This window comes from Podarcis cretensis, assembly GCF_951804945.1.
Source record: "Podarcis cretensis genome assembly, chromosome: 3".
NCBI lineage: Eukaryota > Metazoa > Chordata > Lepidosauria > Squamata > Lacertidae > Podarcis > Podarcis cretensis.
The window spans coordinates 38,253,018-38,277,375 of record NC_137172.1 but is presented as its reverse complement, the minus strand read 5'-3'; the positions used below and the strand labels follow the sequence as shown (position 1 = coordinate 38,277,375).

Sequence of the window (24,358 nt, the reverse complement as noted above, 5' to 3'; positions counted from 1 at the left end):
GCCCTTATTTCATGTGATGGGGGGAGCTCGGAAGAAGAGGTGGAGGGCAGCGGGGGTGGTTGAAATGCGTAGAGAGATGGAAAGTGGGGCGGGGAAGAGAATATTGCCGCAAGCAGCCAGTTCAGGCCTATTGGAAGAGTGATTCTTCCTGTAGTTAGTGGCTCACTGCATAGGAGGAAAGAGGGAGCAAGGGAGAAAAGGGGGTGGTAGAAAATGAGGAAAGGAAGCAGCCCTGTCTGCCACAAGCTATTGTTTTACCCACTGTCAGCATTTAGCCCCTCAACAGATTACGCTTAAGGGAATGCAGCTCTTGACAGATATAAAGTTGGCTGCCTTTCTGTTATTACAGCTTATGCACATGGACATTTGCTGCCATCACAACTATCACCAGTGCTAACTACCACAGAGGATAACTTCTTGAAAGAGTCAGAAATTACCTCTGGCTTTATTCCTTAAGGGACATGGGTGGCGCTGTGGTCTAAACCTCTGAGCCTCTTTGGGCTTGCTGATCAGAAGGTCGGTGGTTTGAATCCCCACGATGGGCATTTGTCTGTGGACAAACGCCGGCTCCCTTGGCCTATAAAGCAAGATGAGTGCTGCAACCCCAGAGTTGTCTGCGACTGGACTTAACTGTCAGGGGCCCTTTACCGTTACCTTTATTCCTTAACTTAATTCTCATTGGCCTCAAAAGACCTTCATGCATGCAGCAAAGTGATATACTAAATTAACTGAGTTAATTGATTTGTAGCAAAGGGAAGGCAGCACAAACATGAATAATATAAAAGGCCAACATTCAGTGAAGTCTTACAAAGATACAATGCTGTATAGCTGCTAAATAAATACATACAATAAATAAATAAATACAATATGCAGAGGATTCTTTAATAAGTTAAAACATAGAATTGAAAAGCCAAATTAGCAAAAAAGAAATAAAAGTGCTTCCACGCTTTTTGAAAACTTGCCTACAACCAAGAGTACAAATTTATGTAATCTTATTATCATTCTACCATTTTACTTGTTGTAGAAAACAGAGCTATTTCTATGGGACAAGGACAAGAAGTTCATGCACGCAAGCTAATTCAGACATCAATGTCACAGGTATGTATGCAATCTTGACATTAAAAAAAAATCTCATCCCTTCACTTGAGTTTTTTTTTAAGATTCCACCCACCCCCTGACTCAGGTTTTGTACTTCCATTAAAAAAAATGGTATACAATGGTACCTCAGGTTACATACGCTTCAGGTTACAGACTCCACTAACCCAGAAATAGTACCTCGGGTTAAGAACTTTGCTTCAGGATGTGAACAGAAATCGTGTTCCGGTGGCACGGTGGCAGCAGGAGGCCCCATTAGCTAAAGTGGTGCTTCAGGTTAAGAACAGTTTCAGGTTAAGAACAGACCTCCGGAACGAATTAAGTACTTAACCCGAGGTACCACTGTAAAGAGATGTGACATATTAATGATAAATTAACATGTGCTATTAAGGAAAGATGGGGAATATGCAGGAGCAATGAAGTTGAGGAGATATGGAAGATATTTGTAGAATTTGTACTATTAAAATGGAAAGGGGTCAAACCATTGCAAAAGGTGTTGAAATTTTGGGAGGTTGAGATAAGAATTGAAAGCTGCTTAGGGGCCACTAGGGGCGCATCGGAAGATGGCTGACAATAACATCTCTCCGACCCACACGAGGTAATTAGGAGGCTGTGATGGGAGTAAATAGCCTCCCTACCCCCCCCAAGGTTGTGGGGGGGGGGCTGCCCTTGCCTGCTGTGCCCTATACCACCCCCGAATTTGTGGGGATGGGGGCACTAGGCAGAATGCCCTCCTGTGGATCTCGGCACTCCAGGACGCTGTCTCTGATCCGCGCCTCTAGCTGCAAGAACTTCAAAAGAAACAATTAGGAGGAAGCGAATGCACATATTTCAAGGAAGGAGGGGGAGTAAAGACTGCTAACTGAAGAGATCTGAAGAGATAAACAAGACGGGTCAGAGGAACAAGATAAATCATGAGAAGATACGCCAAGGCTCGGTATGGCAAAAGGACTGGATGGGGGAGGGGGGGAAACTTTCCTTTTTTCCCCTCTAAGTGATTAACCAAGAATCCCCACCCCCCACAAGTCAGAAATGTCGTTTTAATGACTTAAGCTGTGGATTTATGACTGTGTGGAGATAAATTTTCTAACCAAAGCATGTTTTAAGAAGATCGTGGAAAGTATAAGAGCTTTGGAATGACACAGTTAAAAAATACCGTTGCCATGTTGGCAAGTTCTGTCGGAGGACTTAATTCTGGGAGGAGAAATAGAGCTGTTTTTATATTGTGGGTGAGACTCCTCAGAGGGACTTAAGAACGACAGTTTTGCAAGATTAATGATGGAAAGAGCGATGTTATTTATGAAAGTGATGATATATGGAAACCATCTCGATTTGAGGATTGGACGAACGGAAAAATTCACACAGGATTATAATTGGTGTTTATCTGCTTAAGGAGATTATCAGAAGAGATCATAAAGAAAAAAAGAAAAAATATACGAACAAGATGAGATGTGGAAACAGCAAGATAAGACTGGATAGAATTATGAACTTTATTTGGACTGATTTGGATATTAACGCAGTAGCAATAAGATGATCGGAATCCCCCTTCGGAACTTGAAATATGGGTTCCCTCAACAAAAATTTAAAATTCGGCTTTGTAATTCAGAATTTATGTGATGTGGTGTGATTTGATTTGATTGGTCGGTTAATAAAAATTATTTTTTAAAAAAGAAATTTTGGGAGGTTGGATAGTTGTAATGGAATGCTCTCAGGGGTGGAGTGCCCATTTTTATTTTTATTTATTTATTACTTTGTTTAAAATAAAAATAAAATAAAATGCATTTAAATAAAATAAAATAAAATAATTGCATTCAAAAGAGTGAGGTTGCAATCTGATATAGTGATACCTCTGGTTAAGAACTTAAATTGTTCTGGAGGTCCATTCTTAACCTGAGGTACCACTTTAGCTAATGGGGCCTCTCACTGCCGCTGTGCGATTTCTGTTCTCATCCTGAAATAAAGTTCTTAACCTGAGGTACTACTTCTGGGTTAGCAGAGTCTGTAACCTGAAGCATCTGTAACCTGAAGCGTTTGTAACCCAAGGTACAACTGTACTCACTTATCTAGGCATAATTTTATCCATCTTAATGGGGCTGATGTAAGAACAGAAAAGGAATCCTGCTGGATCACACCAAAGGGCTGTCTAAGTGCAACATTCTGTTGAGTGTCAAGCCCCCCCCCCATTTGATGCATGTGGACACCAGTATTTTAGGTTAATGGGCTAATAAAGGCCACAACTTTATTGGTTACAGAATGTGAGTGGCATTGGCTTAGGCATTGGACCCAAACCAACTATATCTGACTCCTACCTGCCATGCAGGTAGTCTCACAAGGGTTGGTTAACCACCAGTAGGGGGAGCCCTGTTGATGTACATCAACTCGGAGCTCCTCCAGAGTCACCGGAAAGGTCGTGCCATGGCCCTAATCTCCACCCGGGCTTCGGACAGGAACCACAACCCCCAGATTCCTTTAATGGAATACCCTTAAAGGGGAGGGGAACCACAACCTCCTGCTTCCCCTCAGAAAAAAAGCACTGCCTGTTAGTATTATGTACTGAGCTTCTTTACTTAGGAGCCTGGGCATATCTGTCTATCTATCTCTATCTATCTATCTATCTATCTATCTATCTATCTCTACCCATTGAGATTTTATATAGATATATATAGATATATATATATAATCAATGCCTATATATATAAAGAGGGGTAGAGTAGTCTGTCCTGACCCCCTTTGCTTAGTTACCGTACCCGCTCTTTACCTCACTGTTTTGTCATTCTGGCTGAGACATGGTCAGTGAAGAAATGCACTGTAAAAGATGGATAGGATTTTGGCTGTTCTGTTAAATTCACTCAAGTGTGGTATTGAGGAATAGCTGTAATTCCCGTATTAAACTGGTTACCTTAAATTTCTAACAGACTTATTTGGAAGCCCCATTGATTTTAACAGAGCTTAACTGCAGTTATTATAGTATCTGAAGCATGGGTATTTTTGGAAAGTAACTTTTGCTGTACTTTTCAATGAGACTTGCTTCCAAAGCAATGTCTATAGGCCTGGAATGTTAGTATGACTTCAGATTAAAAAGAAGAGGTGGCATATTTGCTAAATCTGAGTCGAAACTTTTCTTTGCTGGTGTTGGGGGGTGCCAGCAGAGTGGGTGTGAACATGTTCTGTCCTCCCTCACTGGTGTGTTTTTTGTGTGTGTGTGTGTGTGTGTGTGTGTGTGTGTGTGTGTGGTGTATATTGTGTGTGTGTGTGTGTGTGTGTATATATATATATATATATATATATATATATATATATACTGGTGGGAGGCATTTTAGCCAAGGGAAACAGAGCAAGAGAGACAGAGTCAATGCACAGCTAAGTGCAGGTGACCTTGAAGGCTAAAGTCTGTAGCACACCAGAGCCGTAACTCAACTCTGAAGAGGGCACTGATTGCAAGGCAAAAGGAAAATGTGCTTAACTAACAAGAGAGGTGAAATGAATTCTGAATAGAGAAACAGAATTATGAGGCATAGTGTGGCTAAAAGGGGGAATATGTACATCATACTTAATAAGTGTTGGTATCCTATGATGAGAGAAGCCCTGGACTCTCTCCTGGAGGAATAAATCATCATCATCGTTTGTTTATACCCCATCATTTTCCCTGACAGAAACCCTTTGGCCTTCAGTGGTGGGTTGGGACCCTGTTCCATGGTGCAACATGATCTGAAGTGGGTCACAATAGCAGCACTACCACCATACAAATATATATTGTTTTTAAAAAGGAAGAAATGGGTCCCCAAATGCATGTTTGTATCAAAGGTGTATTCTGGGTCTGAAAAAGTTGAACCCTGCTAAAACAAAGAGCTCACCAGAACCCCTCAGTGATTGATAGAAGTTTTGGGAAACTTAGAGCTTGCTGAGCCTAAACAAAAGCCTTATTCTGAAGGGGAAAGCAGGGGGGGTTCTTTTAATAAATGTTGATGACTATTATTATTACAAGGTATCTCCTGTTCACCAAAACCAGCAGAAATTGCCCTGCTATAATTTTTATAACTACCACAAGATGGCAGTACTACTTTACTTACTCATTGGAACCTACAGTAGTTGTTTCATTTTAATGCAAATCCATATTTATTATTAAAACACAGAAACCCCAAACCTCAATATCAAGGAGATATAAATGAAAACAAGTAGCTAGTGAACCTTCCATCTGTGGAATACTCAAGTGTAGTAGTTGTTGTTAGTAAATTGCAGTTGGCTTGATGTTTAGCAGATTATTTAATTGTGTTTGTTTGTTTGTTTGTTTGTTTGTTTGTTTGTTTGTTTGTTTGGTACAGGGTGGCTGGGTGTTACTTCAGAACTGCCATCTGGGTCTGGAGTTCATGGAAGAACTTTTGGAAACAATGATTAGTGCTGATATCCCTGATGATAGCTTCCGAGTATGGATAACCACTGAACCACATGAGAAGTTTCCAATTACTTTGCTTCAGGTTAGCCCTAGTATATTCAAGGGGATTTAGATGAACTGTTAAGATAATTCATGTGGCAAAACTGAAAGTGGGAAGCAGAAATATTGCTTGCACTGAATTTTAAACTGTGGTAAAGGTTAAAAACTTTTCAGTCATATGAGAGACTTTAGGTTATGGTTGACGCAAGAAGAGAATCTTTACCTATTCAAGAGTTTCCTCTCTTATAGACTCAACAGGGCCCTAAAGCAAAAATTATTCTGCCATCAGCTTGCTGTTTTTTCCAGACTGGAATGCCATTGTCCAGTTGTCACTGTCTTTGGTGTTATGGTTTGTTCTTTTAATGATTTTAAAATTACTTATATATGTATATCCTACCTAGTGGATGTCAGTTATTTGGGTTATTTATAATGAATTTTACAAGGGGCTTCCAATCTTCTCCAATCCAAAATGTCAATCAAATCCTCACCTGCATAGTTCCATAATGCTGTTACTGGCAGCTGCTGCTCCCTGACTCATAAATGAGACACCTCACTGCCCTCATCGTTGATCATTGGCTGCTGAAGGGTATTACATTTTTAGTAGAAATATATAAGAATCATAAAAAATGTACAGTAGCACCTTAGAGACCAACTAAGTTTGTTCTTAGTATAAGCTCTTGTGTGCATGCACACTTCTTCTTACTGGACATTTTTATTTTTATATATTTTGACTGCGTCAGACCAACATGGCTACCTACCTGAATCTAGAAACATTTTTAGTAGCTTATAGCTCATTGTTATACTGGACTAGTAACAAGGATCTTAGGTTTTTTTTTTGGGGGGGGGTGTTGTAAATTCATACCTAATGGAATCAGATAAACAATGGAATAAGGAAGGAGGTGTGGATACAGGAAGCATGTGTGTTTCATCCAGTGGGAAGCTGTTCAGTCACATGTCTCTCATTTTTAAGACTACACACTAGAACCAAAGTTGTGTTTGACTTTTGTTTATGTCTGAACTTTAGCTTTGAAAACGGTGTGATTTTTAGGCGTGCTGCGTTTGAGGTCAAATGAAATTAATCTTTTTTTGTTTTTATATATGTCAGACTTCTATAAAATTCACAAATGAACCACCACAAGGTATGCGAGCAGGTTTGAAAAGAACATTTTCTGGTATAAATCAGGACTTGCTTGATGTCAGCAACATGCCCATGTGGAAACCTCTTCTTTACACTGTGGCTTTCCTACACTCCACTGTTCAGGTATTACAAACATACTTTCTTTTCATTTATGCCTAACAGGCCCTTTCCACTGGGATGCCTGAAAAATAACCTATTGCTATATGTGAGCTCAATAGTTATAATGCACAATAAAGGCCTGATGCTGCACACCCATCCTTCTGTTTCAAATGTTTCATTTTTGGCCTCAGAGGGTAACTCTCTCTCTCTCTCTCTCTCTCTCTCTCTCTCTCTCTATATATATATATATATCTTTGGGTATTTGACAAACCACGGCAATACCTGAAGAATTATCCTTGGAGCACAAAAATTAGTTAAAGAATATGATAATACAGCTTTCCTGTATCTCCTGTATTTCCTGTATTTTTTTAATGGAAATTGCCAGTTAAGATGACTCAAAGTGACCATGCTGTGTCTAAATGGGATCGGTAACGGTCACTGTATAACATTCTGGGTTGTTAAGAGTACACTTTATTGTGAGATTCTTCCGATGATTTCCTGGTGTATCTTGAGCTGCAGTAGGTGCATAATTCATATCAAGAAAAATTTGTCCATTTTCAATCAATATTCTGTCAATTCTAATATATTTGACCAGAAAATGGTATTGACCTGAAATGTCAGCGATTGAAGTAGTTAAACGAAAAGCAATAATAAGCGAAACAAGCAACATTAATAAATAGTGAAATCACACTCCTTGCTTTCTACTGTCTTATTTCAGGAAAGACGCAAATTTGGCCCTTTGGGCTGGAATATTCCTTATGAATTCAACTCAGCAGACTTCACAGCCAGTGTTCAGTTTATACAGAATCATTTGGACGAATGTGACATTAAAAAAGTGAGTGTCCCTATACTGCAATGTTGTTTCTACTTTGTATATGCTGAGGATGATTATGGTCAGTTTATCTTAACCTCAAAAGAGACAAGCATTAGAGCCCCAGTTTTTTCAGTGACTCAGATTACCCACCCACCCATTCACTCAGCCCCCAGTCTCTCAAATAAGTGCTTGTGTGGCCCAGAGAGATCCTGCAAACCATTTGCAACATAGCTTCTCTTGAAAGTGTGAAGCCTTTCTTAGCAGAAGTTTAAAGTGAAGAGGAACGGCCTTGGTCGTATAGCGGATTATGAATCAGCAAACAAATGTGGATATGCTTTACTAATACTAGCAGTCATTAAAGGTAAAGGTAAAGGTACCCCTGCCCATACGGGCCAGTCTTGACAGACTCTGGGGTTGTGCGCCCATCTCACTTAAGAGGCCGGGGGCCAGCGCTGTCCGAGGACACTTCCGGGTCACGTGGCCAGTGTGACGAAGCTGTTCTGGCGATCCTGCACCAGCGCAGCACACGGAAACGCCGTTTACCTTCCCACTAGTAAGCGGTCCCTATTTATCTACTTGCACCTGGGGGTGCTTTCAAACTGCTAGGTTGGCAGGCGCTGGGACCGAGCAGCGGGAGCGCACCCCGCCGCGGGGATTCGAACCGCCGACCTTTCGATCGGCAAGCCCTAGGCGCTGAGGCTTTTACCCACAGCGCCACCCGCATCCCATTACAGTCATTACATGATCTTTAATTAATAGTGCACTTACATTTTCCTCTGCCTCAGTTATGAACAGCATTCTAAGTTTGAAACATTGGGCTTCGTCCATCTTCCTGTGGGTGATGGATTCCTTTGGGTGATGAACTGAACTGCCTTCAGCTGAGCCTTCTTTTAACCCCTTTCCCACCTGCAGTGACATGTACCTTAGCATGCATTGTAACTTGGCAACTATTACTGAGAACCAGGAGGCATGTGTGTAGCTCCCATATAGAAATTCATTCCTCCTTCTCTTCCCAGGGTCTCACACTCAGTGTAGTTTGCAGACCAAGACCCCGGGCAGAGGAGAGGGATCGCTAGATGACTATATGGGAAGTACACTTGGGCCTCCTGTTGGAAGTAATGGTCCATGCAGTGTGATGTGCACATTTCATATACCTGCAGCAGCCAGGGAGAGAGGGAAATGTCAATTGCTTTGTGTGCATAGCTGCATCCATAAAGGAATGGGATCATACCCACAGTTATTATTGCTTATAAAAGAACAAGCGGCTGCAGTCTGTACTTTTGGGTAGCAATGCATTCACTGTGGGACACAATGCATTTGTAGTGCATGCAGTTAATAGTTTACAGCCATGTTGACAAATGAGGCTTTTGAATGGAATATGAGAAATGTGGCAAATTGCCTCTTCCCTATTGATTTTCAGTTATGTGGGATGATCAGAGCTAAAAACAGATTTTCACAATCTTAAGTCAAAATCGCAAGATGGTCTTTATTTTTATTTGTTTTCTGCAGAACCTTAGTTATATTTGAGGTTTTCAGTTGTTATCCTTGGGTCAAAAGTCAGAGTTACGGGTGCCTGCACATGATCCTTGAGCACTTTGTGCAATCCAAGTTTGTGAGTATGTACTAGAATTTCTAAAATGTGCTTGTTTTTGTCTCTAGGGAATATCCTGGAGCACAGTCCGATACATGATTGGAGAAGTACAGTATGGAGGCAGGGTCACCGATGATTATGATAAGCGTCTTCTTAATTGCTTTGCAAGGGTAAGGAAATGTGATGAAAGATTCTTAACAATAAGCAAAAAAGGCTTCCAAATGAACAATGATTCACTTTCAATTGAAATAAACTATAGAATGTTGTTAAAAATGTACTGGCAATGTAATAGGACCCTCATGGCATATAGTCTATCATCTGGAAAGAAAGGCCTTTCAAATTTATGATTTTGTATTTCTTATAAAATCAATGTATTAAAGCCATTGATATGTTTTGTTTTTAAAGCAGTAGGCTTTCGGTTATTCATATAACAAGCTAATATCCTATGCATTTAATGAGTAGGTTTTGGGATGTTGGTTGGTGTACATCAGTAGGATTGTGCTGTCATGACCTCAGAGTCCAGCAGTGACCAGCAAAGGAGCCAGAGCAGATTCCTGACTTTTTGGGTCTAATGCTGGTAACCAGAGAGCAACTGAACCTGAGGGTGGCAGGCAGGACCTCGTTGAAACTAGATGCCACAGCATTAGAACCCATACAACTGGTGCAGGACCCTCTGGGCCTGAGGAACCATGTGTCTTTCACAGTACTTCACCAATACAAGTGTGTATGGAGAACACGAGCTAAGAGGCCATGCAGTAAAGGAGAGGTGCCTGATTTGATGCCAAAGGGGTGGCCCTTTAAGAGACACTAGTTCTCCAAAAGAAGATGGTGACAGAGGCTCAAAAAGTCTCAGTTTGCACCTAACCCTTGTAGGAGCAAATTGCTCACTTGGGACTCTCCATGGTACTGAAATGCCTGCTCACCGGTTCCTGGCGGTGGGTGGGGTTTGCAGCCTGGTGTGGGGCCTGCCATCGTCCCCGGGCCACACCACACCAGTGGTTGGCACGGCAACGCTGTTTTTCCCCACCGAAGGGGCCAGTTCAAACCAGCCAATCGGCAGCAACCAAGGGGGAGGAGCCTCAGGAGTGGATCGCGCCTGCTAAGGCTTCACTCTAGTTTGCTACTGTTGCTTAAAAGGGGCAGGAGCTGATGCTGGCCGTGCAGTCGGCCCTTGGAGCATCTCTCGCCCAGCCCTCATTCTAATTGCTTCCTTCATTACAGGCTAAGCTTTCTCCTTCCAGCTTCATGGGCGTTGCTATGGTCGGATGATGGTTGCTGTCTTTCAGAGCCGGGGAATAATTTCCCCTGCTCTGCAGGCTTTGCCTTCCCTGTAGCAATTGTCACAACTTTGGTGGTTTTAGGCCTTGGGCAGAATCCTTTCGTCCAACAATCAACAAAGGGCTGGCTTGGTGACTTACCCCTTCTGCGGCGGCAATATCAGAGCCCCCATTAAAGGGGTATTGAGGGGAGTCTCTGTCCACAAGTGCACTGAGAACTCCTCTCTGCAATGTGGAAAGGGGGCCAGCTGTGTAAACACACACTTTGCAGTGTTCCCATATTCCTGACTGACCCTGCCATGCCTCAGACCCCAACATGGGGCGGAGAGGGATACCTAAGCCAAGGTTTCCCACATCTGGAATTCAGTAAAGTTATGGCCAATTTTTTATCCCAAAATATATTGTCTGGGTTTTGTTTTGTTTAATTGAGGGCTGGCTCCTGGGAGGTGGGGGACTGTGCCTGGGCACACAACAACCAACATTCTTCACTCTGTGAGCTCCTCTGGATCAGGACAGGAGCACTTTGCCAACATTTTATGGCTTCTGCTTTCTGTCCTTGTGTACCCCATTCTCAACAATCCAGCTCTTAATTCTTAATAAATTTAAATTTCAACTCCCCCCCCCCAATTTTTGTTCAGGTCTGGTTCAGTGAGAAGATGTTTGAGAATACATTCTGTTTTTACACTGGTTATAAAATACCAGTGTGCAAAACTCTGGATCAGTATCATGAATATATTTCAACTCTCCCATCAATGGACAGCCCAGAAGTATTTGGCCTTCATCCTAATGCAGACATTACGTAAGTGGGTTTTTAGCAAAGATGGAAATTCTTCAAGTTTTTCTTTAATCACTTTAAAAATATATATTCTAAGTAACGAAGTATACTGGAAATCTACAGTATTTACATATACCAGAATATTTAAGAGAGCCTTTCTGGATTTTTTCAAGATTAAGGGAACAATCCAGCATCATGCTGGTCTGTGGGAGGGAATTAAGGGAAAATCCCATTTGCAAAAGTGGAAGTTGGTTGTTCAAGTGGAACATCATAACTGGATATTACCCCAACTTAACACTTTCCAGGTTAAACGTTACTTTTAACAATTTTCAAAATGTGATTATCCTATGAACAGAGAGCTTTCCCATATGCTCTGACACTTCTAGCAACACACTTGTTCCCACTCAATTGTACTAAATAATTTAGTTGACATTTACACAAGATGAACTTGGATCAAACAGATTGCAAAAAATGATATTATTTCGTTAGTTCTCATGAAGTTCTTTGAATTTAATGATGGAATTTCAATCTTACCTGATAACTGCATTTTGAATGTTATCTTTTATTTAGTCACTTTTCATCCTTAAATACCTGGCAGGTTGTTTGTTATTTTCTGCTTCAAATACTGCACATCTGCTACAGGATGTAATTAGTCATCATAATATTTTATTAGTTTTTTCTGTTATTCCTATGATTCAGTCGTGAATTATGCTTTTGGCCAATACGCTCACACTGAGCATTTCTGCGATTGTTAAAATCTGGTCAAACATTTCAATGGCATTATTAACAAGTTTTGAACACTCAGTTATTAAAAGTGATATTTACTTTTGGGTTTCAAAAGTTTTACTGTAGAGGACAGAGTCTAGTCCTTAAGTTACCTCAGAAAGGCAGAAGTGAATTCTCAGGTGGAGTGCCCATATCTGAAGATTCATGCCTAAAGAGCTATGGCTTTGACATTTTGTATTATATTACAACACGTATTATCGTTTTGACATTTCATTATTATTCAGGTGTAAGCATGCTTCCTGTAATTATATCCATGTCTTTCAAAAGTAATGTGAGAAGCAGCCCTGAGGTGTAAAAGAGCTTGAATCATAGAATCAGAGTTAGAAGGGAGCACAAGAATCATCTAGTCCAAACCCGTGCAATGCAGGAATCTTTAGCCCAATCTAGGGCTTGAACCCACAACTCAGGGCTAAGAAGTATAAGTTGCCTGTGTAATAGCATGTCAAGCTCTGCGCTCTTGAGCTCTGAACATGTGGGGGTGCCACTATATCGCTCGATATGCTAATGAAGCTATCAATGCAGCAGATGTATTTGTTTGTATATTGCTTTATAGGCTGGGATTATCACTCACCATTGGCATCTCATTTAAATTACCCATCAAACAGTTTTGGCATTTTCTCCCCGAAGAAGCTGCAAAGTGGCATTTTAGTTGGTGTGTTGCTGCTCTGGGAATGCACAGAAGCTTTCAGGGATGAATTTCCTGAAAGATCCCTGCAAGAGGCAGCTTGGCATTGTTTCTTTGCCTTTCTGAAATGTACATGAAATTCATTGGTTCTTTTCCTTGTAAATAAAACTGAGTCTTTTTGCATTGTAGAGTAGAGTAAGTAGAGTAGAGTAGAGTAGAGTATTGTGGATTGCCAGAGAACAGCTATTCCTAGTTGCACTCAGACATTGTAGTATGAGCCTTTGGAGTCACAATGCCTTCCCTTCCCTCTTCTTTTATGCTCAAATTGAGGAAGTTTACGCAAGAAGAAAGAACAGGTTCTCTTACTGCAGATATTGAGAGAAAAGAAATCTGTTATCAAAAATAGTTGCAAAAGTAAAATACTCTTAACAAAGAACTGCAAAGTGCAAATTTCATGTGTCCATTTCTTAGCAACGAAACTAATATTCTGCTGCATATTATTGAAAATTCCTCTTAGGTATCAAAGTAGCACAGCATCTGATGTCCTGAACACCATTACCAATATTCAGCCAAAGGAAAGTGGAGGTGGAGTAGGGGAAACTCGAGAAGCTATCGTGTATCGATTAGCTGAAGATATGCTTGAGAAGCTGCCTCCTGATTACATAGCACATGAGGTGACTGTTTTTAAATTCTACAAGAGAATTGCAGACATGGGAATACTAATTTTTTTGAGGCAGGGCTCTTGAGACTGATGCAGCTTCTGGGTGGTCTAGAAATCGGCATTTGTGGTTGTGAACAATACCAAACACACATGTGCGCAGTGGGTGCACTAAACATCCTAGCAGCTGTTGACACTAAGGGAAAGGTAAGTTGCAAACAACAAGCATAAGGTCATGATGGAAAGGCAGAGCACTGCCAAACCAGATGTTGAACAAAGGACTTTTAAGAGGAATGGGTAGCTTGTGAGTTGATATAAGCCGTACCTAGGACAAACTGCTAAGTGTGGAACTTCTTAAAGTATAACCTTTACATGATAGAAAATCCAGGAAAAACATCTGCCTTTTCTAGACAGAAAGAAAAAAGGTAGATGTTTTCCGGGATTTTCTATCATATAAAGGTTGTACTTTAATAAGACATAATGGGCCAGTTTAGACATAATGATCTTGTCGCGATAATGCTGGGTTTAGTAAGCTGAGAACAGTGTCCACATACTCCTCCTCCTTCACAAGCTCTTCTAGTCCTAGTTTAAACAAATCATAGTTTCCCATTACACACCAGCTGGCAGACTGGTTTAAGGTAAAGGGGATCCCTGACCATTAGGTCCAGTCATGGCCGACTCTGGGGTTGCGGCGCTCATCTTGCTTTATTGGCCGAGGGAACTGGCGTACAGCTTCCAGGTCATGTGGCCAGCATGACTAAGCCGCTTCTGGTGAACCAGAGCAGTGCACGGAAACTCTACCTTCCCACCGGAGCGGTACCTATTTATCTACTTGCACTTTGACGGGCTTTCAAACTGCTAGGTTGGCAGGAGCAGGGACCGAGCAATGGGAGCTCACCCTGTCGCGGGGATTTGAAGCGCCGACCTTCTGATCGGCAAGCCCTAAGTTCTGTGGTTTAACCCACAGCGCCACCCGCGCCCCTTGGCAGACTGGTTTAATGTCACAGTAATCAGGTTATTAGATCTAGATCTGTTTATGTTTCAGCAGACCCAGTGCCCAATGGTTAGAACACTTGATAACATCCCAAAATATATATTTAAGCTAAAAAAACCACAACAAATGGTTGCCTACAGTTCATCAGACAAATCAATGGATACCTGATGAAGGATTTGGAGTTAAACATGGTGTTGTTCTCCAGGGATAGAACCAGGCTGGGGTCCATCCTAATTAGCTGCCTGGGATTATGGGTTTTTCCTTGCAGCCCTACTCTCAGAGGGGGACAGGGCTGAGCATCATTGACTCCTGCAATATATTAAGCCTATGAGTTTATTGGACCTGGTATAAACAACAGGACCTGGCCTTTTCCTTTTTTTCTTGGTCAGTAGAGAAGCATTTGTGAGTTCTTGACACTTCAAGTGCCAGCTGAAGTGATTACTCTGGCAGAATCAGAGCACACACACACACACACACACACACCTATCTATTTTAGGGGATAGACACTCATAACCTCAGCTTTGAAGTTCTGAAACGTTTCCATTAGATTAGAACTTAAGATTTAAGTTAAAATAAATTGCTTTGAGTATTGCTTGTGACTTGAGTGTGAGTAGGTACTGTGATAGATTCCTGAATCTTGCAGCATCTTAGGCGGAACAGTAGTTCCAAGGGACTACTCTTTTAACAGGCAGCAGCTGCTGGCTGATTCCCAAAGATTTCAGTCAAAGCAACTAATGAATTTTGTGCTTCAGCCATGATCCTGAAAGGCCTCTTCTGTTAAAATGTAAGATATATAGAGCTGTGATAATATTCTTACAGCTGCGCTGAGCTTTTACACACTAGAAGTAAAAGGGAACCTGTCCTGCTCTCCGTTGCTGTATTCCCCAGTTTGTAGTTTGGGTGCCATTTTTCTTTAAAAAGGGGGCATCTTCCTAAGGTGAGTCTAGCCATTAAGGGAACAGTATGATGATGATGTTATGTCATCACACGGCCTGCCAGATTTGGCTGCATGATGATATCATGAAGCCAAATTAGAGTGAGGACAATGCTTTTACTCTGAACAAACCTTTTCTTCTGTTCTGCACCCCCCAGTTCAATAACTAAAACTGGGGTAAGAGGTTTCTTTGTAAAATACACATACCTGTTTCAGCTTACGCCTAGGTATTCTGTTATAGAGAATCCTCTAAAGTTACATAAAAGGAACATAAAGGTCCCTTTATGATGCTAGAAGAGGAATTTGGCTGGATGTGTATCTAATGGCTGTACCTTAAGGAAAAATTATTAGCTAATCAATTTCCAATGAGAATTGCTCCCTTGATTCTATATATATCACATCAAAGGTCACGTGTATCCCCAGATTATAGTAACTTCAAACAACTGTACATATTAGTGAATAATTTTCTCTTTTTATAGTCAAGATGCTGCAAACATTGGCCCATCTGTGCCACTTATTGAAAAATCCAATGGGTTCTTCAAGGGCAATGCAAAAAACAAGTTACAAGATTAGTCCATAATACGAAAGAGTAATGATGATATTAAAGTTGTAATTTCTCCTTCCTTAAAAAACCCATAAAGGATTTGTTTCTTAAGTATATGGGATACCACAACTTCAGAGGCACAGTAATTATTTCTCAGAATTCAATGGGTATACTCATTGTCCACAATGAATAGCCTGCGAATCTTACATAAAATGTAAGAATGCAATAATTGTATTCTCTCCACTAACTAGATAGTCATTCCCTTTATATATCAGAGCTCAGATGATCATAAAGTCTACTGATTTAGGGTGCAATCTCTTATAAACACTGGAGAGTTTTGTCTCTTATAAACACTGGAGAGTTCAAAGCTAATGTGACAAAACATTGCTCTTTTTTAAAATGTTGGGGTAGAGCAATCGTAAGTGGGGAGAGTGCCATGTGGCAGATCTGCTGCCACATCACACGCCCTGTTGGCTCACCAGTCAGGGCACAGGTTGTGCCAGGGGTGTGTGCCTCTTGTATTTTCCCCACAGTGTCAGTCCCTAGCTGGATCTAAGGGGTTTTGACCCAATGGACCCAAAGCTGCTGGTGCCTCAATCCACTTGGCTCTACACTACATGTATGTTGCTTTTGTGTGTGTGCTGTCTGAGTTAGGGTTTTCCTATGGTTACTTTACATCTTTGTACTGGACCACTCCTCTTCCTGTACACTTTGACTCTGTCCCTTATTCACTATCTACTCTCTTAGCTTTTCTCACCCCCGCCCCTCCTTAATTTTCATCTTCCAAGAACTCCTCCTTCTGCAACTAATTATCTGGTACCATCTGTGCTATTGGTTCCCAGTTTGGATGTCTTTTTCTTGCAGGTGAGCAGGCTGGCTTTAACTGGGCGGTATTTTCTGACAAAACTGTTTTTGTCACAGCATTTTATAAATTTTATTTTTATGGCTGTTTTCCCACCGTTTTTAAAAGTTCAGTAATCTGCTTCGAGCCTTCAGGATGAAGCATTAATTTTTAAAAGATAACTTTTTGCTAGCAGAGCAGTATCTATGCTGCAATTTCAAATTGGTTCTAAGTGACACTGACTTCAGAATTTTTTAACAAGCATGGGCATGGGATAGATAAGTGATCTGTGTAAGTGATTAGTCAGCAGGGGTCAGCAAACCTTTTCAGCAGGAGGCCGGTCCACTGTCCCTCAGACCTTGTGGGGGGCCGGACTATATTTTGAAGGGAAAAAAATTAACAAATTCCTATGCCCCAGAAATAACCCAGAGATGCATTTTAAATAAAAGGACACATTCTACTCATGTAAAAACATGCTGATTCCTAGAACATCTGCGGGCTGGATTTAGAAGGCGATTGGGTAGGATCCGGCCCGTGGGCCTTAGTTTGCCTACCCATGGATTCGTGTAATGCACCTTTTTTGCACTTCCAGTGTGCCATCCAAAGGGGACACTTTGTGAGCTTAAACCACGTTTGAGTCTTATGCATCTTTCTGTAATGTACACAGCGAGAGGTCACAGCTCAGTGTTAGGGCACATGCTCTGCATGAAGAAGATCCCAGGTCCAATCCCTGGCATTTTGGTAAAAGAAACTGCAAGTAGCAGTTTTGGAGGACCTCTGTCTCGGCCCTTGGAGAGTCATATCAAGGCAGTGCATACTGGGAGAGGTGAACCACAGGTACCACTCAGTAAAATGCATCTGCATCTGCATACTTTCCATGTGGACGTTAATCTGCAAGTAACATACACAACCTGCTTCTCAATAACTGTTTTTTTTAAAAAAAAAATTCATATTTTATGGGGGGGGGGAATACATGAACAAAGACATACAGATACCACAAATACACATAGAAACACATGTGCTACCTATACAAACTAAAACAAGACACCTTACCCACCCCCTCCACCACGGTTCGGCTTCCTTAATTTTTAATTTACCGGTAATTATTTCGTTGCATTTCTAAAAATTTTCATCTTCATCTCTTACAACAATTTCTGATTTAATTTTCACCTTTACTTTACATATTTACATACTTAAGTTATACTTGCTAACCCTATATTTATATTCACACATCCACTTTACACGTTCAATCTATGTATATTAACATATTCTTTTAAGAGCAGCATTTTTCCATGTATTCTTTGAAGCATTTCCATTCTGATTTTAAATTTTGATTTGTTTGAGATCTTATAATTGCTGTTAATTTTGCCAACTCTATGTATTCACTTAGTTTATGAATCCATTCTTCTTTAGAGGGTACTGTCGTGTCTTTCCATTTGCTGGCTAGAACTATTTTGGCGGCAACTGTGGCATATAAAAAAATTCTTTTCTGTGGGATATCACTCCCTATTATGCCCAATAGATATGTCTCAGGGTTTTTTTCTATGGAGATTTTTTCTATGGAGATTCTGCTGCTTCTCAATAATTGTTGAAATGCCCAGCTGGTGGTGGTGGACCAGAATCCCCAGTCATCAAAGTACTATCAAAGCAGAAGCCATCAGTGGGGCTGTGTCAGCTCACACCACTTGTTGTGGATGCCATACTGTAACAGGAGACTGGTCTCTCATTCGTATGAGAGCTGTGGGGAATGCAAAACCTGTGTTGGTCTCAGATGGGAGTGAGATGATTTGTGAAGAATAAGATGCCTTGGTACCTGTTATGTTGGCCTAGCCCCAGCCCCACAAATAATAAACAGAAACGGTGCAAAATATAATTATTTTCCTACTGTTACTCTAAATGCTTTATTGACTGGATTACTTTCTCTTAACTTCCTATTTAGGTGAAAGCCCGCTTAATAAAAATGGGACATCTTAATTCTATGAATATTTTTCTTCGTCAAGAAATTGACCGAATGCAAAAGGTTATCAAAATAGTTCGAACCAGTCTAAGTGACCTTAAGCTCGCCATAGAAGGAACTATTATTATGAGTGAGGTAACCTAGTCTGTCATTATGTAAGACTACTCATTTTAAAACATGCATCTCATATCAGGGCCACTAATTTTTTGTTATTAATTTCTTCAGAATTTAAGAGATGCGCTTGATAACATGTATGATGCTCGGATTCCTAAACTTTGGAAACGTGTATCTTGGGATTCTTCCACACTTGGCTTCTGGTTTACTGAACTTCTAGAGAGAAACAATCAGTTTCGCATCTGGATATTTGAAGGGAGGCCTCCTGTATTTTGGATGACTGGATTCTTTAATCCTCAGGGTAAGAATTAGAAGGGTAAAATTAACTGTATATTATCCTTCATTTAGCTACAGTTTAATTTACTCTGTTGTAGTGAGATTCTCAGAGGGTGGGGGAAGGGATCAAATACATTCAGAGGGTTTTTTCAATTCTACAAAGAAAATTTACATTTCTAATATGTATGTAATAATATGTATGTAAAGTATAATAACTGCTCATAGCTTCTGTCAAATTGATGCAAAAGTGGCATTTCCAATTATGATATTATCCAAAAGACTGTGGTGTCCCATAGGACATAGATGCAAGTTCTTCCAAAATTGCAAATTGTAAACATTTCCCCTGTATGACCTCCACTGTAGTATTTAATTTTCTGGAACCAAAATAGAATTTATTGTACATTCTAGCAAGTAATGTAGTCTCAGATGGATGAAAATCAACATGCATACATTCTTGTCAAGTATTTCTCCATTTTTGGCATATACCCTATTAGCAAGACAGCATTTCATCATGGGCTTGCATGGTTGGTTGCATGCCAATTTATTTTCCCATACTATCTTGGCAACCAGTTTCTATTTACCAAGGGGCATTTAGACTACAATTCTATAGCCACTTACCAGGAAGGAAGTTAATGGGACTTCTCTTTTTAACAGACATTTATAGGATTGAACTGTTAGACATTATCAGAAAAGTAAGGGGGAAAGAAATAAGTAAAGGTGTAAGACTGGGAAGAAAGAACAGTAAAATAAAACAATTTGCCATTTTCTGTGGTTTAATGACTATCTTGTACCAAGGTAGACTGATGAATGCCACTGTGTAATTTCTAAACAAAACTGATTAGCTTCAAAGAACAGATAAAACCATCAGAGAATATTTGTTTGGCAACAAATGATTTAAATTTCGAAAGCATTTTGGTTCTTTAGATATAAAATGCAGCAGTGCTTCTTGGCCTCCAAAGCCCATAATACTTTCCAGTCCCAGTAAGGCCAATACGCGGCTTCTTTTGATTACAGTTTCTGGTTTTTCAAATCCTTAATATTCGCTGTAGCCACTAGATGTTGTTACTATTAATTCACTAATAAATAACAATAGTTGTAGCCTATAGTTCCACTGTTCTTGCTTTTCTCATTTCTTCTTATTTATGCCATATCTTTTGTTGGTAATTTGCTGCTGAGAGTTTTAGTGTGCTTTTTTACACCATGAATGCTTTAACCATAAAGCACTGCAGCCTGAAGACAGATAACAGAAAATGTTGTATTTAACTTGCCTTGTTTTTTCATCCACTTTGAAGGTTTCCTAACAGCTATGAGGCAGGAAGTGACTCGAGCACATAAAGGATGGGCTTTGGATACAGTAACTATCCACAATGAAGTGCTGAAACAAGCTAGAGAAGAAATCACAACAGCCCCTCCTGTATGTGTGATGTATTTATATTTTGGCATTAATTTCAGAACTTACTCATAGGAGTTGCATCCAATGAAATAATTCAGCTTGCTCAAGGACTTCCACTTGTGCACTGGAACTTCCCTCCCTCTGCTCCTCAACAGTCTGGTCTGAAGGGTTTGGGGAAACCCAGAAGCACTGTGCAAGTGGAAGTCCCTGCACAAACAGGATGACAAACAGGATTGCTAATCTCTCTCTCTCTCTCTCTCTCTCTCTCTCTCTCTTCTGGCTTGATAAGAGCCTAGAAGCAGCCTTTTCCATAGCAAGCATGGAAACCTAGACTTTTAGCCTCTTAAGAGGCTAGGTTTTTAAAATGCCATCTGCTAAATAGACATAAGAACAGAGTAATTTATCCTCCCCCCCACCAACCAGCCTGCTGCATTTCTGCAATGGTTATGGAGAAATAGACTTTTCTTCTTCCTTGACTAGCACTGAAACCAAATGGGTTCGGTGAAGTGGGGGGTTAGATTATTCTGTACCCACTTGCATGGAATTTCATGAACTCACAGTGGAATTCCTGGTCACCTATTCTTATGAAATACACGACTGTGTTATATGGTAATGAAGTGGTAAAACTATTCATTGTGATCCTTACACTATTGCTTGTGCCTGTAAAAAAAGCAAGGGTAGCCACCATGTTTTGTACTACAACTCCCGGACCATTGGTTACATTGGCTGAAATGGATGGAAGTTTTACTCCAAAGCATCTGGTGAGCACCATGTTGGCCAACCTGATATAACTCTTTGATATTGATCATATTATAGAATCCTGATACACCTGATAGGTTAAAAGGTGAAGAAACATTGCCCTGAGTGCATTTTCTTTTCTAGGTGTATTATATTAATTATCACCCTCAAGTGTTTTATTTATTTATTTCCTTTAAAAATTATATATTGTCTTCCCCTCACCATGGAATCCAAGGTAGCATGCAGGTGGTTCGGGCACTAGCCAGACCCAGAGCTGTTTGGCATCAACAAGGTGGTGGCCTCATGTTGCCTTCAGACCATGAAGGCACAGTAGCTATATTTAACCTGTTATTTGGAGTTGGAAAAAAATTCCCTCCCCCACACCAGATAAGATTTGCAGAAGACCATAGAGGGTTTAAAAAGAAAAAGAAAAAAGTGAGGAGCTGTTTGCCCTACCATATAGCAGTCCAGGACTCCTGCTGTAAGACCTACCTGCTGTTGTGCCTCAAAACAGTTAGTTATTTTGTCTTTTTGGTGAGCTCAATATCTTAACATTTTTCATTCCCCTTTAGTGCAATTTCAGGAACTTTGTGGATCAATTTTTTATTATGATTTCAAACTTTGCTAATTATGCCACATCTTATATTGAATAGGTTAAGTCAAACAGTCATGTTGTAATTTTAAAAGCAGACACTTTTCTATGCATAATAAACATCAAATTCTTTTCACACAGGAAGGGGTATATATTTATGGATTGTACTTGGATGGAGCTGGATGGGATAGACGTAATAATAAACTCACTGAATCAACTGCGAAGATTCTTTTCACTGTGCTTCCTGTTGTGCATATATTTGCGATTAATACAACTGGCCCAAGAGACCCTAAACTCTATGTTTGCCCCATCTACAAGAAGCCAAGGAGAACCGATTTGACCTATATTACTGCAATCTACCTAAGAACAACTGTCTCTCCAGATCACTGGATACTGAGAGGAGTAGCCCTCCTGTGTGACGTCAAATAAAGCCTGATCCTTTGATTTTGACAAATACACCAAAATAAGATATATCAATCATTTAAACTTTATTATTAAAGGGGCACACAAATTGACTTTTTTCATTATTAACTATTCTCTTCCCCCAGAAAGTCTCATTTGCCTTATAATTTCCAACAATTCTACATTGTACAGTTATGCTTTGGTATTCTGACTTTTGTCAACTATATTAAATTTTTCTCTTGCCAAACAGAAAAATCTAGTTTTGTGTTTTGATTTCCCCAGCTTTCCACTTACTTTTTTATTGTTAGTGGAACATATTAGCCTAGTTAACAAAAGAATTATGCTATATTTAGATTTAGGAGCCCAAACATTGGGAAGATCAGTGGAACTAAATTGGCACAAATCCAGGTACCCTATTTTGACTTTTTTGTGAATCAGACTGCCTATCAGAAACTGTTGAATGGATATAAATCGTTCCCATAATACAAATTGTTAATCGTTTTTTTTCTCTGAAAAAGACAAACCACTTACACCAACATACTTCTTTTTAAGCAAATTTTTGCAGCATTAAAGACAATGGAATTAAATAAAATGAAGTTAAAGAAACGGTGGCTTAAGTGAGCTATTCATCACAGTCAACATAAACAGGATAATGATTGATATTGCAATATATTTGATTGGGGAGATTTCCTTCTCAGGAACTGCCCCCACCCTCTCTGCCACTTTTTTCAGATGTGCTTACTGGAGATCAAATGCTAACAGTACTTGGCCCAGCAAAAGTATTGTGCATACCTTTGATAGTCAACAAGAAGCATTTCATTCTAACCCTGGAAGAACTTGTCAGATACCAGAATGCTTGCCAGTTATAAATACTTGTAGGTAAATGCTATTCATTTGTCATTTGGATCCTTTGAGTTTGCTTTGAAGTTGGTTTGGTGATACAAATTGTGTGTGTGTGTTTTAAGTTCCAGTAAATATAGAACCAAACACGGCTTAATCTAAAGCCAAGAGTCACATATTTATTGGGGTGTGTGTGGAGAGAGTTCTTATTCATTCTGAGATCAATAATGATTTCTCTCTTCTGGTTAGTAAAAAAAAAAAAAAAAAAAAAAAAGGATTTTGTTCCCAGCACTGCGAGGACACAGAGTTTAAATACTGTAATAATCATTAAGTGACCAGGTAAGATGAGACATTTATTATTAATCCTAATGCAGAGTTTGTTCAGAATTCACCTCTCAGAGTCCTAGGGCAGAAGAAATCATTGACTAAGCCGCCAGGGTTTGCGAGTCAAGTGGCTGATTGTCATTGCACTCAAGCACTGAAACAAGCAGTAAGTAGGATGCTTACTCCACGGGAAGCCAATTGCAGCTGGTAAGTCTTTCAATATACTTGCGGTTCACCTTTAATATATAAAAGCAGCCTGACAGGCAGAAGTAATATCCAAACCCCCTCTGGAATCTAACCAAACTATATCAGATGTGGTTATGCAAAGTTGTGAAACAGCCAACCAGGGAACCTGTCACTATGCTCTGAGGTTTAGGCTCGTCATGCAAAGGAACTGCTCTTTAATGTTGAACACTGGAAAAGATACAGGGAATCTTCACAGGATGGGTGCCTGGTAGGGAAGATAGAAAAGCCCCCTTGTCTGACATCCCGGAGGACTGCTGCAAGTCGATGTAGACACTACTGAATTAGATGGATGTTAGGAACATATTAGAAGAGGACATAAATCCACAGGTTTCTAAGACTTCCCTTTTCCAGATATCCTGCTGCCCTAAAATGGCCCTAAACTATGCCAGTTCTGGAGCTGGCCTGGTAATTTCCCACCCATTGGAATCAATGGGAGGGTGGGTGGGGGCAGACGAAAAAAATCCAAAAGCACAGACTCTTCTTACCTTCTAGCCAGGCTGCCATGAACATTTGGGACTTTGGGTCTGGCACTGGATAGGTAACAGCCTTATACAGAGTCAGATCATTGGTCCACCCAGCTCAGTATTGTCCACACTGACTGGCAGTGGCTCTCCAGGGTTTCAGGCAGGGTTCTTCCCTAGCCCTATCTTGGGACACCAGGGACCTTCTGCATGAAAGGCAGATGGGATGCTCTACCAATGGAGTCCAGTCCTTTCCCAAGGAATCCCCTCCCTCCTGTTAGAATTGCTCAGTACATTGTAGGAGAAGCTTGTGAGAGTGAATATGAACTGACTTGCTATGGGCTTTAGGAAATGGGAACAGTATATATTTCTTATTGAGATAAGTTCTAAGATATTATCATGCAAACAGGAT

At 40.4% G+C, this 24,358-nt stretch overlaps 1 protein-coding gene across 1 annotated transcript in view; it reads left to right on the top strand.

Annotated features, from left to right (window-relative positions):
* Window positions 1-22,330, top strand: part of DNAH8 (dynein axonemal heavy chain 8) — a 132,955-nt gene extending 110,625 nt beyond the window's left edge. The window contains exons 83-93 of the mRNA XM_079969134.1: window positions 1,025-1,098; window positions 5,418-5,570; window positions 6,633-6,788; window positions 7,483-7,599; window positions 9,238-9,339; window positions 11,085-11,245; window positions 13,150-13,306; window positions 18,543-18,695; window positions 18,786-18,975; window positions 20,243-20,364; window positions 21,815-22,330. Coding sequence (XP_079825260.1) covers window positions 1,025-1,098; window positions 5,418-5,570; window positions 6,633-6,788; window positions 7,483-7,599; window positions 9,238-9,339; window positions 11,085-11,245; window positions 13,150-13,306; window positions 18,543-18,695; window positions 18,786-18,975; window positions 20,243-20,364; window positions 21,815-22,102 — 1,673 coding nt within the window. The 3' untranslated portion in view covers window positions 22,103-22,330. The remainder of the gene's footprint in view (window positions 1-1,024; window positions 1,099-5,417; window positions 5,571-6,632; window positions 6,789-7,482; window positions 7,600-9,237; window positions 9,340-11,084; window positions 11,246-13,149; window positions 13,307-18,542; window positions 18,696-18,785; window positions 18,976-20,242; window positions 20,365-21,814) is intronic.
* The last annotated feature ends 2,028 nt before the right edge of the window (window positions 22,331-24,358 follow it).